Source organism: Mirounga leonina, unplaced genomic scaffold (genome assembly GCF_011800145.1).
Source record: "Mirounga leonina isolate KUSES-001 unplaced genomic scaffold, KU_Mleo_1.0 Mir_127, whole genome shotgun sequence".
NCBI lineage: Eukaryota > Metazoa > Chordata > Mammalia > Carnivora > Phocidae > Mirounga > Mirounga leonina.
Genome location: NW_023270316.1, coordinates 78,468,379 through 78,487,067, shown reverse-complemented (window position 1 = coordinate 78,487,067; position 18,689 = coordinate 78,468,379). Strand labels below are relative to the sequence as shown.

The following is an 18,689-nucleotide window of genomic DNA, read 5'->3' as shown; positions in this document are numbered from 1 at the left end:
ATTAAATTATTATTTATCACAGCTGAATACTAAACAATAATGAGAATGAATGCTCCACAAGTACATGCAACAACATGAATGAATATACAAACAGAATGTTAATGAAAGAAGCCAGAGACACAAACACAAGAGTGTATGATTCCATTTATGTAAAGTGCAAAACTAGGCAAAACAAACTGATGCTATTAGGGGGCAGGACAGTGGGTTTCGTGGCTGGAAGGGAGCATGAGGACGCTTATGAGATGCTGGTAATGTTCTGTTTCTTCAACTTGGTGGTGGTTGCTCAAGGTCTGGTTTGTGAAAATCCATCAGGTATACATTTATATATACTTTTCTGTATATATGTTTTATAAAAAGTTAATTGGAAGTTGATATTATCTTAAACATATGGTCTATAATTTTTAACAAATTTTGATGAATTTTATATGAGTGGAAATAATTATCATCATCATCTAATATTTGATTGCCAACCATGTGGCAGGTACTGTGTTAAAAGCTTTATCTGAATAAATCTCAATCCTCACAAACATCTTACAGAAACAGGCACTACTGTTAGCTCCATTTTCCAATAAGAAAACGGAGGCTCAGAGACATTAAGTAATGTGTTAGAGCAGAAAATCAAACTCCGATAATCCTAACACCAGAGGGTACATTCTTAGCCATCTAGTTATACTAGATTTCAGTCAGCTATGTCAAGGCAAGAGAAACATACTGGTCTTAAAATTTACTCTACATAAATATTTACTCACATTATTTTCCCAGTGGAACCTCAAATTAGAAGAAACACTAGCCATATTAAAGTATAACAAACAACAGCCTAGACAATTTGTTTCCCACAATTAAAACTTTCTTTAGTTGCAGCATATTTGTTCAGGCCTGAGAAAATATGTTAAGGTGTCCAAAAATACACTCTACTTTTCTAACTCAATTCTGTCCCCTAAGATTTTTTAGTCCAGTAAAAAAATGTATGTCTTTAAGACTATATAGCATGGCAGAAAAATACCAGTATTAAGTAAACTATGATCAATCTTTTAGTGTGCTAAGTCAGTGGGCTGTATCTGAGACCAGGCTGACGACTCACATTCACAATGTGGAGTCACCAAGCAAGTTCATGAACGGAAACAGAACAAATGCATTATGTAATAAAGTTTTAACAAAGGTAACACAGGGAAAATAATTCCATAATTAGCTACAGCATTTGGTAATTTACCAACATTAAATTTACCTCTTTGGAGGGGGAAGCGGGAGATGTGAAAATTGTCATCCAATAGGACCATACAAACATAACAAAGAACAGATGGAAAGCCACAAGGTAAACAACGGCCTTTCCTGGTAAATAAAAACAAATAACATTTCATTGAATCCAGGTGAAAACAGGAAAAAGCATTACATTAAAACACAATATTTAGGGTCAGGAGGCTTAATCCAATAAATACCTTAATCCAAACCTACTGAAGACATCAAATTTATAAACTCCTTTATCTGAATGACCTACCATTACAGATTCAGTTCCCGCATTTAAGGGTTATCAGCCTGGTTTATAAGTAAAGACTTGTAGCCTGAGATGAGATTTGATTTTATTAAACTGCTGAACATTTAAGTTGAAACACCCTCTTCACTCACTGAATTTCAAGCTCTTCCTAAAAATTACATTTTGAATGACTTAAAAATTATTTAAGACAGCTTCCATCACTATGAACATTAAATTCAAGGAATTACAAAGTAATAAAGGAAGTCCCACCATTGTGGATAATGAGTAATCTGAAAAACTCAGTTCCTGGATTAACCAGAAACATTACACTAAATTTCATTCTCCTTTCAACATAGACTAACGAAAAATTTTTACCCATTTAAAATTTCTGCAGTAACTGTTTCACAAGTGGATTAGTATAAACATTCTAACATCTTTATCTCCAAATATTAACTTATCACTGATATAATTTAGGGCTTTTTGTTGTGTTCTACAGTTTTTCTTTTTGAAAGAAGTAGGACTAGTTTCCATAGGAAGCAAGAACTATCTACCAGGTGCTTAACTTTTTCTGTTTGGAATGAGGCACCACAAATCCACTGAAGAAAACAAAGCAGACACAAGCTTCAAAGTTTGAAATTCTACTCATTTTTAAAGTTCAGATCAAATATTACTTCTTCCACATAAGCCTTTTCAATTATTTTTAGAATTCATTACCTCTTCATACTATACTCCCCCTCTAATCTGCTCAGACTTTAATTAAAGCACTTAATTTGTTTTATTAAAGCTAGTTGCTTAATATTGATGACCTAATACATGAGAAACATTTAAAACAGCATCTGGCACATAATAAATCCTTAATAAATACTGGCCATTTTAAAAAAAAGTAATCTCTACACCCAACTGGGGTTCAAACTCACAATCCTGAGATCAAGAGTCACACGCTTTACTGACTGAGCCAGCCAGGCACCCCAATACTGGCTATTATTATTATTACTATCCAAGAATCTTTCCTCTCAAAACCTGGTTCTTTTTGCACGTTCCCTATTTCCATGTTTCCCAAGTTTAAGGAATGATAGACGTTTTCACTGGTCTGCAAAGAACAATTCAAAGTACTATCCTTCCTTTGAGGTTATTTCTCCTTTCACTTTTGGTTTTAAAAAATGTTCTTTTTAAATAAAATAATGATAAAAAAAATTAACAACTCATTGGACCCAGCCTTTTCTTTTGCAATTATACTGGGGCACATATGGTCTAAGAGAACAGAACCATGAGTCCCACAGGAAGCCAGGGCCCAGTAACTCCTCACATCGCACAGCTAATCAGCACAAAGCACCTCAAATTCTAGTTCCTCTCTTTCATTATTTTCACTGCCAGTGTAACAGCTCATAAACTGTTGCTTAACTCATTTGGATCACTGCAAAAGCCGACTGCTCTCCTTCCCTCCAGTCCATCTCAATGGCCAGTGTAAATGTGTTGTTCATAGTTTCGACTCCACCTTGGCTGTGATGTTCCTGGGAAATAGCTCCATGTGCATGACTCATGACTGATGAATGCATTATAAAACACTGGGACTTCCTGCTAACCGTATTTGACCACAGCTACTCAAATCACTACTTCCACCTACTGAAAGCCTATTAGAAGGTATATAATGTGTACCCTATTTCTAACCCTCACTGTAGTCCTGGAATGTATTCTTTCAGTTTACAAATGTGAAAACCGAGGTGCAGAGAATTTAATATCCTGCCCAATGTCACTTAGTAAATGATAAAGCCAGGATTCAAACCCATATCTGCTCGATAAAAATCCAAGGTTCTTTTCATTATGTCATACCTAGAAGTCTATTTTCCTCCACTTTACCCATCATCTTAGTAGTCACATCCTATTTCAGAGCCAACATCTGATGCCAAGACAAAAACCTTACCACAACTTCCTTCTATCTTCAAATTTGCTTTCTTTTCATGTCCACTAAAACTGATTATCATCCTCATTGAAAATTTTGGCTTCTCAAAATCTGCATTCTCTACCATCTCTGTTCCCTCCAGGTTGAACCTCATGGTCTACCTAATGGATTCAATATCATTCCTTCATTTGATTTTCCTTTGGAAAAGTATACTGGAGCTCAGTTTCCTACTGTTACATGAACACTGAGGCCATTTACCGAGTTTGCAATATTATCTTCACCTAGCTCACTTCACTTTTAAAAATTTTTGCCTGGCCGCCATATTCAGTCAAGTTTGTCAATCCTCATCTGTATTCTACTGTATAGCTTTGAGATAAATGATAACCTTGAGGTACTTTAAACTTCTTAATCATTTAGTTACTTACAACTAAGGTCAGCATATAAAATATACTCCCAAAATATTTTTAGAGTATTTCTGCTCTCCATAGATATAAGAACAAAATGGTGTCTGCTTTAAAAAATCTTAACCCTCAGTTAAAAAAAACAAACAAACTGATATATCTCTTAGCATCATGCCTGGAATGTAATAAGTACTTAACAAATGGAAAATAGCAAACTATAATGTAAAGGATAACAGGAAATACTGCTTTTATATAAATTTGAAATAATGTGATTGTTAATAAGAAAACTTCTGATCACATATACATGCTATAAACCATTAGTTAGAAGTAATAGATAAACAGGGTGCCTGGCTGGCACAGTCAGCTGGTAGGCCGACTCTTGGTTTCAGCTTGGGTTGTTATCTCAGGGTCCTGGAATCAAGCCTTGTGTTAGGTTCTGTGCTCAGCACAGAGTCTGTGTGAGATTCTCTCTCCCTCTCCCTCTGCCTCTCCCACTCGTGCTTTCTCTCTCTCTCTCTAAAGTAAATAAATCTTAAAAAAAAGAAGTAATAAAGTAAAAGCTTAGTTAACTAAGCAAATTAAATCAAAGCAAAAAAAAAAAAAAGCAACCCCAAAATCTGAATCTATAAATCAAAAAGTCTGATTCAAAAATCACCTATAAATGAATTTAAAAAAACAAAAAGGCAAACAACCTTGTCAAAAGACTCTTTGAAAGACATGGGGAAAATAGCTCCAAGAAATAATTAGACAAGTTAGATGTTCTTTCCTAAGTACTCTTTCAGAAGTTCTCTGCCTTCTGTATCTGTGCTTTCACATATAGAAAAGTTTTGATTTAAAGGAAGAAAATCAAGCCTACCAAGATTGAGTCTATATTTATTCCTCCTCAACCCTGGCTAGAATTGAGAAATCAGATTCAAAGGCAACTTGAGATTTACATGCTTAATGCCTAATTATTTCCAATAAGAATAAATATTTATTAATAATTTCTAACCAACTATTTTGGAAATCCTCTGAATTTTCATATCTCAAATCAAATTTCGTTTTTGAAATTAGATCTCAATAGACTTAATATTTTCTTTTAGCTTGGTGAAATTCTGAGCAATGAATTTTTCCCTCTAGGCATTATCTCATTAACTAGTCATTATAAAAAGTAGAATTCCCTTTCAAAATGAACTAGTAACACAATTTACAAATTTACAGTCTGGTTATTTTGTTAAATGTCTGTGAGTAGTAAAGTACTATTTTTAACAAATATATAAACAAGAGAACCATAAATAAAATTTAGACATCACGAAACAAAGTCTGCTCAACCCTAGCTAGAACTGGTATTAAAAATCTTTGAGTCACTACTATCAAGCATTCTGAAGAATATCCAAGGCATAAATATGTACATAAATATATCAAAGAAGTTTGGGTACTAGATGCCTTACAAAATAACAGCTACTTCAATTTATATAAATAACACAAATGAAAATATATTGAATAGGAATAAACACAATACTGTATCTCCTTTTAATTACTTAAACTTTAAAAACATATATTTTCTTTCTGAGAACAAAAACACATATAGTCATCACTAAATAAAAACTATGTGGGTCACAATTAGGATACCATAAGTATTCTACTTAAATTGAGACTTAAGGTGCCTTACCGTTTTCTCCATTTCCAGAGAGAGTAACTAGAATAGAAGAAAAATAGTGAATAAATAATACACTTTAAACAATTTGTACATACATTTTATTTCAGATTGACTACTCATCTTAACATCATTTTCACAAAAATAAAATTTAGTTATCAAATGTAAACACTAATGCAAATTCAGGATTGCACTTAAAAAACCCTAAAAACACTAAAATGTTAAACATAAAATTTTTCTTTATCAACACTGCAATCACATTAAAATTTTTTTCAGACTTTTGTTAATTTTAAGTCTATTAATATCGTTATAGTTAGGTTTCCTTTAGCTCTTACTTTATTGACACCTACAGAAAGAATAGGACCCTCCTCTATGGTGCTCATGTCATCAGTCTGTGATGTACCTTACCAAACTTACAAGCTATACTCAAGACAACTTGTGTTTTTCTATAGAAAAAGGTACAGGAACTTATCCTTGTTAATTTTAGAGTGCTTCTGATTCCTAGCCTAAGACCCTGGGGATTGCTATTTATTCTTTCTCTAGAGATAGTCCAATGGCCTCTAGGTCCTGTTAATTCTACTACCTATGACTCTTCAAATCTGTCATCTACTCTCAATTTGTCCCATTGCGTTATTTCAGGCTCTCCTCCAACATAATAGCTTAAAGACTTTCAACTATTGGCTTAACACACCTCACAACCAGCAAATCTGATGGCTGAATAGTCTTCAACACCTCCCAGTCACTTACATAATAAAGCCCAAAATATTCAGAGTAACAACTATAGTCCCTCTGTGATCGACAATCTGTCTACCTCTCCAGTCTGTCATTTGCCCATACCTACCATCTAATTATCCTGAACAAATGGCAGTTTCCTAAATACATCAAGCAGTTTCACAGGTGTTGTGCCTTCCCCTATTCATCCTCCAAGGCCCAGTTTAAATACTGTCACCTCTGTAAAGCTGTCCTGAGTCCCTCTTTAGGCAGAGCAGATACTTCTTTATATCGCCACTGCTCATTTTTCCATCTCTACCATACTACCTCATTTTTTTTTTGCGATTACTTAGTAATATGTCTATCTCACCCTACTGGACTGCACAAGTGTGCAATCATGTCTTAGAATAACAACTCTAAAAGTTATTATTAGCTCTATTTTACAGATAAGTAAGCTAAGGCTCAAAATAATTAAATGACTTGCCTAAGATCACAAAACTAGTACATGTAGTGTAGACAGATATCTGAGCTCAAGTCTACTTTGACTTGTATTATTTCCTATAGTGTCTCTCACCTTATTCATTGTTTTAGTTCTAAAGCCTGGCATACAGCAGCAATGCTTCAGCAATGTTTGTTAATCAATAACCATTTTTGACTAAAATCTATTGATAAATCAGAGGAGTACCTGGACACTTCCTTAATAAACTAAAATATATCTACTTCAATCCCCAAACCAGCATAATTTAATGAGAAACACTATAGAAGTAGTCCCACTAAGGTTTAGAAATAAAATAAGCAAGTTCATGATTTTTTTTTTTTTTAAAGACTGTTTTAGAGAGGCGTAGGGCTTCTTCTCAACCCATCTCAGGTCAGTCTGGTAGAACACTAGAGTAGTTAGATCCTGGGCTGGTCCCCTCTGGCCTCACAAAGCATTTCCCATTTATGCTAATATACACTAAAAATACAATTTTCAATGCTGTGAAATGATTGGGAAGCACTATACAAGGCACACAATTCTGAGAAATAAATTAGTAGTTTAAAAATGGAAAAGAAGCAAATGTATCACTATTTGCAGATTATAAGACTATATGCCTTTATAGTCAAAGAAAACCAACTGAAAAACTATTATAAACAAGAGGTGGTAGTGGCATACAGAAATCAGTAACCTTCCAGTAAACATGCAATCACTATATAGAAATTATAACTAAAGAAAAGTTTTATTTATAAAGCCACCTAAAAAGATAAAATTCCAGGGACAGACATAATTGAGCAAGATTACACAAGTGCTCCACCCAAGGCCTCCACTGATACCATATGGGGAGAGGTGCATTATCACTGCCCAGGGAGGATGGAAGTCTACCTACTGCCCAGGACTTCACCTTCTCTGACACAACCCCAGTAGGAAAGTGGGGAGATACAAGAGGTGTGCCTTGTTACAGCTGAGCAAGGGGGAAGTCTAAGCTCATACTCAGCCTCTGCTGGAGAAAGTGGGGACAGAGTACAGTTTTCCCATCATTTTTGGCTGAAGTAGGGCAGTTACTGCCTAGTTTTGTCTTGCTATAGGTAACCCCTTTCCTGTTTGACTAAAGAAAACCAGCTTTTTGGGGGGCTTTTCATTGGTGCTCATTGGTATTTCCAGGTTGCCTGCTTCTCTAGCACACAGGATAGGATATAAAGAAAACCCAGGGAATTCACCACATCATTTCTCAGGTACCAAGGTCCCCAGCTGATCTGCCTTTCTCTGTCTATGTTTCAGAATTGTCTTATGTTTGCTTTATGCATAATATCTAGGGGTTTTAGTTGTACTTAGCAGGAAAAATAGGAAGAGTATGTATTCACTTGTCCTGGAACTGGAAATTCTAATTAACAAATTGTTTCTTTTTACTGCTGGGTAGTACTCTTTTTTTTTTTTTTTTAAAGATTTTTATTGATTTATTTGACAGAGAGAGACACAGCGAGAGAGGGAACACAAGCAGGGGGAGTAGAAGAGGGAGAATGCTGAGTAGTATTCTACTGTAAGGAGGCAGCACAACTTGCTTATCCATTCACCAACTGATAAGGCACTTGCTTTCGGTTTTTGGCTATTATGAATACTCCTGTGCAAGCCGTGGGTGGACATATATTTTCATTATTGGGGTAAATATCTAGATATAAGATTGCTGGATCTATGTTTAACTTTATTAGAAACAGCCAAACTTTTCAAAAGTGGTTGTATTGTTTTACATTCCCTACCAAAAATGTATGAGTTACAAGTTGTTCCACATCCTCATCAACATTTGGAACGGTCAATCTTTAAATTTTTAGCTATTCTAAAAAATATATAGTGATATCTCATTGTGATTTTGTATTTCCTTAATGACTAACAATGTTGAGTATCGTTTCACATGCTTATTGGCCATCCCTACACCTCTTCTTTGTGAAGTTGTGTGTTGAAATTGTTGGCTACTTTTTGATCATTATCTCTCTTATTATTGAACTGTGGGTTCTTTATATACTCTGGATATAGTCCTTTAACAAATATATTCTGCAAATATTTCCTTCTAGTCCATATGTTGTTTTCTTTGAAGAACAGAAAAGTTTAATTTTAATGAAGTCCAATTTATCAATTTTTTCTTTTATGGTTCATGCTTCGTGTCCTTTTTAAGAAATCTTTGCCAACCAAAAGACACAAAGATTTGCTCATATGTTTCCTTCTAGAAGTTTTAGAGGTTTCACATTTAGGTCTGTGATCTATTTTAAAAGCTGATTTTTAAAAATATGGTATAAAGTAAGGGTTGAGATGAATTTTATTGTATATAGATGCCCAGTAGTTCCAATATTGTTAGCTGAAACTCCTTTCTCTACTGAATTGCCTTGGAACTTTTGACAAAAATTGATTAAAAATTAAACTTGTATGTGTAAGGGTTTATTTCTGAACTCTATTCTGTCCTATTGATGTATATGTCCATTCTTATCCCAATACCACATGACTTGATTACATGTAGCTCATAGTAAATCTTGAAACAAGATAGTGGAAGTCCTCCAACTTGTTCTTTTTCAAAAGTGTTTTGGCTATTTTAGGTCTTTTGCATTTCCATATAAATTCTAAGCTTATCTTACTGATTTCTTAAAAAAAAAAAAATGCCTGCTGGGATTTTGTTTGGCATTGTGTTGACTCCCTAGATCAGTCTGGAAAAAACTGACATCTTAACAATAATCAGCCTTCCATTCTATGAACACAAGTGTATCTCTTCATTTTAGATTTTATCTCATCAATACACAAAAACTTGTAGGTCTTTTGTTAGATTTATCCCTAAAGTATTTAATTTTTTTTTTTTTAAGATTTTATTTATTTGACAGAGAGAGAGAGACAGCGAGAGAGAGAACACAAGCAGAGGGAGGGGCAGAGGAAGAGGGAGAAGCAGACTCCCTACTGGGCACGGAACCTGATGCAGGGCTCGATCCCAGAACCCTGGGATCATAACCCATAACCTGAGCCGAAGGCAGATGCTTAACCACTGAGCCACCCAGGCGCCCCGTATTTAATGTTTTTCATGTGATTATAGTGTTTTAAAAATTTCAATTTGTAATTCTTGGTAGAAATATAACCCATTTTTATTGATCTTGTATCCTGTGAACTTGCTAATAAATTCAATTACTAGTTTTTAGTAGTGTTTTTGTCTATTCTTGGGGATTTTCTACATAAATGATTTGTCTGTTAATTAACAGTTTTACCCCATTACTATCTATGTATGTGCATACACTTTTTTTAAGATAAAACACCTTATGAGTTCATAGTAATAATTCAAATTCAAGTTTGCAAAGTTTTTATCATTCATCTTTTAATTTTATCTTTCTTTTTCTTTTTTTAACCACTGAGAATCCTCGTTCTCAAGGACAGAAAGGATGAAGAATTAGAATATCACATTCATTTTTTCTTTTCTTTCTTTTTTTTTTTTTTACTGCTTCATTATTGGTGTATAGAAATTAACAGATTTTCTTTTTTTTTTATTATTATGTTATGTTAGTCACCATACAATACATCATTGGTTTTTGATGTGGTGATCCATGATCCATTGTTTTCGTATAACACCCAGCACTCCATGCAGTATGTGCCCCCCTTAATACCCATCACCGGGCTAACCAATCCCCCCTCCCCCCTCCTCTCTAAAACCCTGTTTGTTTCTCAGAGTCCATAGTCTCTCATGGTTCATCTCTCCCGCCAATTCCCCCCCCCCCATTTTTCCCTTCCTTCTCCTAATGCCCTCCATGCTATTCCTTATGTTTCACAAATAAGTGAAACCATATAACTGACTTTCTCTGCTTGACTTATTTCACTTAGCATAATCTCCTCCAGTCCCATCCATGTTGATGTAAAAGTTGGGTATTCATCCTTTCTGATGGCTGAGTAATATTCCATTGTATATATGGACCACATCTTCTTTATCCATTCATCTGTTGAAGGGCATCTCGGCTCTTTCCACAGTTTAGCTATTGCGGACATTGCTGCTATGAACATTGGGGTACATATGGCCCTTCTTTTCACTACATCTGTGTCTTTGGGGTAAATACCCAGGGGTGCAATTGCTGGGTCATAGGGTAGCTCTATTTTTAAATTTTTGAGGAACCTCCACACTGTTTTCCAAGTGGCTGTACCAACTTGCATTCCCACCAACAGTGTAAGAGGGTTCCCCTTTCTCCACAACCTCTCCAACATTTGTTGTTTCTTGCTCTGTCCATTTTTGCCATTCTAACTGGTGTAAGGTGGTATCTCAATGTGGTTTTGATTTGAATTTCCCTGATGGCTAATGATGATGAACGTTTTTTCATGTGTCTGTTAGCCATTTGTATGTCTTCTTCAGAGAAGTGTCTTTCCGTATCTTCTGCCCACTTTTTGACTTGATTATTTATTTTTTGGGTGTTGAGTTTGAGAAGTTCTTTATAGATCTTGGATACCAGCCCTTTATCTGTAGTGTCATTTGCAAACATCTTCTCCCATTCTGTGGGTTGCCTCTTTGTTTTGTTGACTGTTTCCTTTGCTGTGCAGAAGTTTTTTATCTTGATGAAGTCCCAAAAGTTCATTTTTGCTTTTGTTTCACTAGCTTTTGGAGATGTATCTTGAAAGAAGTTGCTGTGGGCGATGTCAAAGAGGTTACTGCCTATGTTCTCCTCTAGGATTTGGATGGATTCCTGTCTCACATTGAGGTCTTTCATCCACTTTGAGTTTATCTTTGTGACTGGTGTTAGAGAATGGTCGAGTTTCATTCTTCTGCATGTGGCTGTCCAATTTTCCCAGCACCATTTATTGAAGAGACTGTCTTTTTTCCATTGCATGTCTTTTCCTGCTTTGTCAAAGATTAGTTGACCATAGAGTTGAGGGTCCATACCTGGGTTCTCTATTCTGTTCCATTGGTCTATATGTCTGTTTTTGTGCCAGTACCATGCTGTCTTGGTGATCACAGCTTTGTAATATAGCTTGAAATCAGGCAATGTGATGCCCCCAGCTTTTTCTTTTTCAACATTTCCTTGGCAATTCGGGGTCTTTTCTGATTCCATACAAATTTTAGGATTGTTTGTTCCAGCACTTTGAAAAACATCATTGGAATTTTGACGGGGATGGCATTGAAGGTATAGATTGCTCTGGGTAGCATAGACATTTTAACAATGTTTATTCTTCCGATCCATGAGCATGGAATATTTTTCCATCTTTTTGTGTTTTCTTCAATTTCTAGAGTATAGATCCTTGACCTCTTTGGTTAGGTTTATTCCGAGGTATCTTATGGTTTTTGGTGCTTTTGTAAATGGAATCGTTTCTCTAATTTCTCTTTCTACAGATGCATTGTTAGTGTATAAGACAGCAACTGATTTCTGTGCATTGATTTTGTATCCTGCCACATTACTGAATTGCTGGATGAGTTCTAGTAATTTGGGAGTGGAGTCTTTTGGGTTTTCCACATAAAGTATCATGTCATCTGTGAAAAGAGAGAGTTTGACTTCTTCTTTGCCAATTTGAATACCTTTTATTTCTTTTTGTTGTCTGACTGCTGTTGCTAGGACTTCTAGTACTACGTTGAACAACAGTGGCGAGAGTGGGCATCCTTGATGTGTTCCTGATCTTAAGGGAAAGGCTCTCAGAGCTTTTCCCCATTGAAGATGATATTCGCTGTGGGTTTTTCATAGATGGGTTTTATGAACTTGAGGAATGTTCCCTCTATCCCTATACTCTGGAGAGTTTTAATCGGGAAAGGATGTTGTATTTTGTCAAATGCTTTTTCTGCATCAATTGAGAGGACCATATGGTTCTTCTCCCTCCTCTTATTAATGTGTTCTATCACATTGATCGATTTGCGAATGTTGAACCACCCTTGCATCCCAGGGATAAATCCCACTTGGTCGTGGTGGATGATCCTTTTAATGTATTGTTGGATCCTATTAGCTAGGATTTTGTTGAGGACTTTGGAATCCATATTCATCAGGGGTATCGGTCTGAAATTCTCCTTTTTGATGGGGCCTTTGCCTGGTTTGGGGATTAAGGTAATGCTGGCCTCATAGAATGAGTTTGGAAGTTTTCCTTCTGTTTCTATTTTTTGAAACAGCTTCAGTAGAATAAGTATTATTTCTTCTTTGAATGTTTGGTAGAATTCCCCAGGGAATCCATCAGGCCCTGGACTCTTGTTTTTTGGGAGGTTTTTGATCACTGCTTCAATCTCGTTACTGGTTATTGGCCTATTTAGGTTGTCAATTTCTTCCTGTTTAGTCTTGGCAGCTTATAGGTTTCCAGGAAGGCCTCCATTTCATCCAGATTGCTCAGTTTATTGGCATATAGTTGTTGATAATAATTTCTAATAATTGTTCCTATTTCCTTGATGATAGTCGTGATCTCTCCCCTTTCATTCATAATTTTATTAATTTGGGTCCTTCCTCTTTTCTCTTAGAGAAGTCTGGCCAATGGTTTATCGATCTTATTAATTCTTTAAAAGAACCAGCTTCTAGTTTCGTTGATCTGATCTACTGTGTTTCTGGTTCCTAATTCATTGATCTCTGCTCTAATTTTAATTATTTCTCTTCTAATGCGTGCCTTAGGCATGGTTTGTTGCTTTTTCTCTAGTTCTTTAAGGTGTAGAGTCAGTTGGTGAATTTGGGATTCTTCTATTTTTTTGGGTGAGGCTTGGATGGCTATGTATTTCCCCCTTAGGACCGCCTTTGTAGTATCCCATAGGTTTTGGACCGATGTGTTTTCGTTCTCATTGATTTCCATGAATTGTTTAAGTTCTTCTTTGATTTCCTGGTTGACCCAAACATTCTTGAGCAGAGTGGTCTTTAGCTTCCCAGTGTTTGAATTTCTGCCAAATTTTTTCTTGTGACTGAGTTCCAGTTTCAAAGCATTGTGGTCTGAGAATATGCAGGGAATAATCTCAATCTTTTTGTATCGGTTGAGACCTGATTTGTGACCCAGTATGTGGTCTATTCTGGAGAAAGTTCCATGTCTGCTCTAGAAGAATGAGTATTCTGTTGTTTTAGGGTGGAATGTTCTGTAAATATCTATGAGGTCCATCTGGTCCAATGTATCATTCAAAGCTCTTGTTTCCTTGTTGATTTTCTGCTTAGATGATCTGTCCATTGCTGAGAGTGGAGTACTGAGGTCTCCTATAATTAATGTATTGTTATCAATATGACTATTTTGGTTAACAGTTGGCTTATGTAGATGGCTGCTCCCATGTTGCGGCCATAGATATTTACAATTGTTAGATTTTCTTGTTGGATAGACCCTTTAAGAATGATAAAGTGTCCTTCTGTGTCTCTAATTACAGACTTTAGTTTAAAATCTAATTTGTCTGATATAAGCATTGCTACCCCAGCTTTCTTTTGAGGTCCACTGGCATGGAAGATGGATCTCCATCCCTTCACTTTCAGTCTGGATGTATCTTTAGGTTCAGAATGAGTCTCTTGTAGGCAGCATATGGATGGGTCCTGTCTTTTTATCCAATCTGCAACCCTGTGCCGTTTTATGGGAGCATTTAGGCCATTCACGTTGAGAGTGATTATTGAAAGATATGAATTAATTGTCATCATGTTGCCTGTGAAGACGTTGTTTTTGTAGATTGTCTCTAAATTTCTGTTGTATATCACTCTTGGGGTCTTTCTCTTTTCATAGAATCCCCCCTTAATATTTCTTGCAGGGCCGGCTTGGTCACATATTCTTTCAGTTTCTGCCAGTCGTGGAAGCTCTGCATCTCTCCATCCATTCTGAATGAAAGCCTTGCCAGATAAAGTATTCTTGGCTGCATGTTCTTCTCATTTAGTACCCTGAACATGTCTTGCCAGGTCTTTCTGGCTTGCCAGGTCTCTGTGGATAGGTCTGACGTTATTCTGATGTTCCTCCCTCTGTACGTAAGGAATCTCTTCCCCCTAACTGCCCTTAAGATGGTTTCCTTGGTTCTAAGATTTGCAAGTTTTACTATTACATGCTGGGGTGTTGGCCTGTTTTCCTTGATCTTGGGAGGGGTCCTCTCTGCCTCTAGGACACGAATGTTTGTTTCATTCCCCAGAGTAGGGAAGTTCTCAGCTCTGATTTGCTCAAACACATCTTCTAGTCCTCTCTCTCTCTCCACTCCCTCCAGGATTCCAATTATTCTGACATTGGAATGCTTCATGGTGTCACTTATTTCTCTGATTCTATTTTCATGGATTCTGAGTTGTTCTTCCCTGGCCTCCTCTTTTCCCTTTTTATCTATTATATTGTCTTCCAGGTCACTTATTCTCTCTTCTGCCTCAGTTACCCTAGCTGTTAGATTATCTAGATTGGATCTCATTGATAGCATTTTTAAGTTCTGCCAATTCAGCTTTCATTTCTGCCCTTAGAGACTCTATGTTGCCATTAACTGATTTCTCCATTCTAGCCATTGTCTTCACAATTGCTAGCCTGAATTCCATCTCCGACATCTTGGTTATATCTGCATCCATTTGTAAATCTGCAGCATAAGTCATAATCTCTGAGTCTTTTCTACTTTGGGGGCTCCTCCTCCTAGTCATTCTCTTGATGAGTGTTTGAGGGAATGTATAGAGTCCAAATTATTGGCCAGAAACCAAGCAAGATGCACCTGTTTTCTTGGGACCTTAGGGTTGCTGGCCTCTTGTTTTCCCAGCCTGTCTTCTGCGGGAGGGGCCTGCCGCACTGTTACTCAGGCAACCCTGTTTGGGCGGAGTTGCCCTGCCCCCTGTGGCAGGGGATGGGCTCAGCGGGAATCAGTTTTGGGGGTTTTCGTTCTCTGGCGGCTTTGCCTGGTGGCTTTCCGCATCTCTTCCGCGAGTCGGAGCAAAAGAGACCATTTCCAACCCTCTGCCTCAGAGCAGAGACCTCAGTGTTCTTCAGTGAGCTCTCCAGGCCACATCATCTCCGTTTCTGTCCATGCTGCTATAAACTGCAGCATCCTGGGTTATGCGCCCCTCCACAGCGCTCCCAGTCCTGCCTCCAGGTCGGGGCACGTCTCTGCCCTTTGTGCTTCTAAAATCGCCAGTTGCCCCCAGATCGCACGCGCGACTCCGCCACTCAGGTGCTCCGGTTTTCTGCCCTGGGGGCTGCCCTAGACTCCTTTCCCCGCCACTACTGGTCTGCAAGTCTGGGCCCCGTCTGCAGCGCGCGAGGCTGTCACTCACTGGTGGTGTAGGATCCCCACAGCCAGGCACCCTCCTGCTGCCGTTTATCCTCTGATATCTGCCCGTGGAATCAGGGCTCCCCGCTTCGTACCTCAAAACCAACCGCCTGCAATATTCTGTTTGTAGATATCCAGATCTTCTTACATCTCAGGCTGGTTTCGTGGGTGCTCAGAGTGGTCTGGTAGATATCCATCTCAATTCCGGGGACCAGTTGAAATAGGGTCCCCTACTCCTCCGCCATCTTTCCCCCCTCCCATTTTCTTTATCCCATATTGCCCACCCAACAGCCTCGATAATGAGACCAATATAATTACTAAAAATATAATTAAATAATTTTTTTACATTGTTGTCCATTTTCTAATAGCTGTACTATATCTACTCTGTTAGATCATATATCCATTACAAACTATAGCCTCTCTTCCTTATTACTTTTGCTCATAGGTAATAAGGTAATAAATACATATTTAATGTTCATATCAGAGTTAATATCCAATAGTCATTCTGGTTGTCTAAAACTCATTCCCATTCTCTAGGAAACTGATTTTGTTGTAGATATTCAAGTTGTTGAACATTTTTATGCAGTGATTTGGGGAGACTCAAAAATAATGCACCATTACCATCACCTTCCTAGAATCTCATATGACAGTGACTTTTTGAAAAGAACAGGCCAGATGTCTTGTGAAATGTACTACATTCTGGATTTGTCTGTTTCTTTTTGGTTGCTGATTTCATCCTCTGACCCCTACCCCAAACTCCTCTTCCTAATATTCCACTCCAAGTCTAAAGGTTTGAATGTAATTTGAGGGTGGGAGGGAGAGAATGGACAAGAATACTCAGGTATGAAGTATTCTGGGCACTGTTTTCAGCACATCAGGTACATTATTTAGGTTTGTCACTATCAGTGATGCTACGTTTGGGTCACTTAACAAGGTGGTGACCACCAGGTCTCTCCTTTGTAAAAGTACATTTTCCACTTTAACAATCATAAAGGTTTTTGTGGGGTAAAATGTTAGCTGTATGTGAATATCTTCTTCCCCCAAAACTTTTCACCCAATGGTGTTAGCATCCACCGATAATCTGCCTAAATCAATTATTTTGTAGAATTTGAAAATCACCATAAAAAACCCTCTATTATTTATTTCTATACTTTCAAGCTGGCATTATTCTGTAAAGAGCTTTCAACTGGGGATGAACTAGAGCTTCCTAAAAAGGCAGCACAAAAACTTAATTATTTCCCTTTACTTACCCATTTTCAGAATAGGATGCTGGTATGACATTCAACTCCACTGTTGGCAAATAAATTTTAATATTCTTGTTTTGAATATCAATAGGGAAACATGGATTTTTCTTTATCTTATGTGCCATTATCAATTACACTCATTCTTTCTTATGTTCAAACTGTCTCATCTTTGGCCACTGCTCTTCCAACCGACTCCTGCATCCTCCTGAATCATCCCCATTAGTCTTTGAGCACTTCCTTGCTGTCTAGCACAAGATATCCCAGGCTCACTTTATATTTTTTCCCACCTCCAGCCCCTGAAATTAGCCATTTCTCCAAGGGGCATTGGTTTTGTTTGTTTGTTTGAAGTAGGCTCTACCCCCAGTGTGGGGCTTGAACTCATGACCCCAAAATCAAGTCACATTACTCTATGGGCTCAGCCAACCAGGTGCCCTGCATCTGGTTCCTTTTAATGATATTTAGAAACCAACCTTTGAATACCAGGGGTGCTCATAGCTACTGGAGTTTCACTGCTTTAAAGGCCCTTTGGGATGACAGAAGTAGTATTATATACCTAATTATATTCACATTGATACTTCCAATTCAAATAGAATATTACAAAGTTTCTCCTTAATTTCTTAGGCATTATATTTGTATCTTTTTATGTTTATATACAATGAAAATCTTAGCTCCTAATTGATTTACTCATTCATTTATCCTAAAGTATACCTAAAATAGTTTAAACACTGCATACTAGTTTAAGTTTTCTTTGCAGTTTTAAAATTCTGTTTTGTTTTGGCTTTAAACTGTATCCCACTAAGGAGTACGATATTCAAAAGCCACTTGAAGTCATTCTTTCCTCTGTGTATGGTACCAACTTCACATAAGTTCATTTCTTTCAGGATTCCAAATTTTACAGTTTGCTTTTCCTCCTGTTTAATTTTATTTTCTTGGATATGTAAAAAATATAAATGGTTTAAAAGTCAAAACTATATAGAAACGTACTCAGAAAGGCCTGGCTTTCCTTTCTTATCTTCTCACCCCAGGTAATCATTTTTATTAGTTTGCTTTATCCTATTTCCTTCTGCAAAGTAAATAAATGTATTAAATAAAATATTTCTAATTTCTTCCTTTATATACCTATTCCACACCTTGCTTTTCTCACCACACCCTAGAAATCACGCACATCAGTACATAGAGACAATCATTGTGTTTTAAAGCACTGCACAGTACTCCATTGTGTGGATGTTCCAGTTATATAATCAGGCCTCTACTGATAGACATTTGGGTTGTCTCCAATCTCTACTGCTACAAACAATGTGGCAATGAATAACTTTATGCATGTGTTGTTTATTTGTGGAAGTTTATTCTCAGTGTAGATTCCTAATTTGAAATTACTGGACCAAAAGTTAATCTGCCTGGTTTTCCCAAATCCCTTGTTTATAGAAGTTGTACCATTTTATACTCTTACAGGCATTGCATCAGACTGCCTGTTTCTCCATCGTGTACCCAATAAAGTGTTTCCAAACACTTTGTATCACAGGGTAATTTTACTTTGCATTTTCTTATACAAGAGAATAAGTATCTTTTCATGTGTTTTACGAGCCATTCTTTTTTGCTGTTGTTGTGAACTGTTTATGACACTTATCCATTTTTTTCTGTTGGGCTTTCCTCACTCCCTGGTTATAAGATCATCCACCCATGTTTCTTTCTAG

General features: G+C 37.0%; 1 protein-coding gene across 10 annotated transcripts in view; it reads right to left on the bottom strand.

Annotated features, from left to right (window-relative positions):
• The window catches only part of ZDHHC20 (zinc finger DHHC-type palmitoyltransferase 20), an 80,882-nt gene that overhangs the window by 44,801 nt on the left and 17,392 nt on the right, over positions 1-18,689 (bottom strand). For all 10 annotated transcript variants that reach the window (XM_035003706.1, XM_035003705.1, XM_035003704.1 and 7 more), the window contains exons 2-3: positions 5,424-5,450; positions 1,226-1,329 (exon numbers count right to left, since the gene is read on the bottom strand). In XM_035003706.1, coding sequence (XP_034859597.1) covers positions 1,226-1,329; positions 5,424-5,450 — 131 coding nt within the window. The remainder of the gene's footprint in view (positions 1-1,225; positions 1,330-5,423; positions 5,451-18,689) is intronic.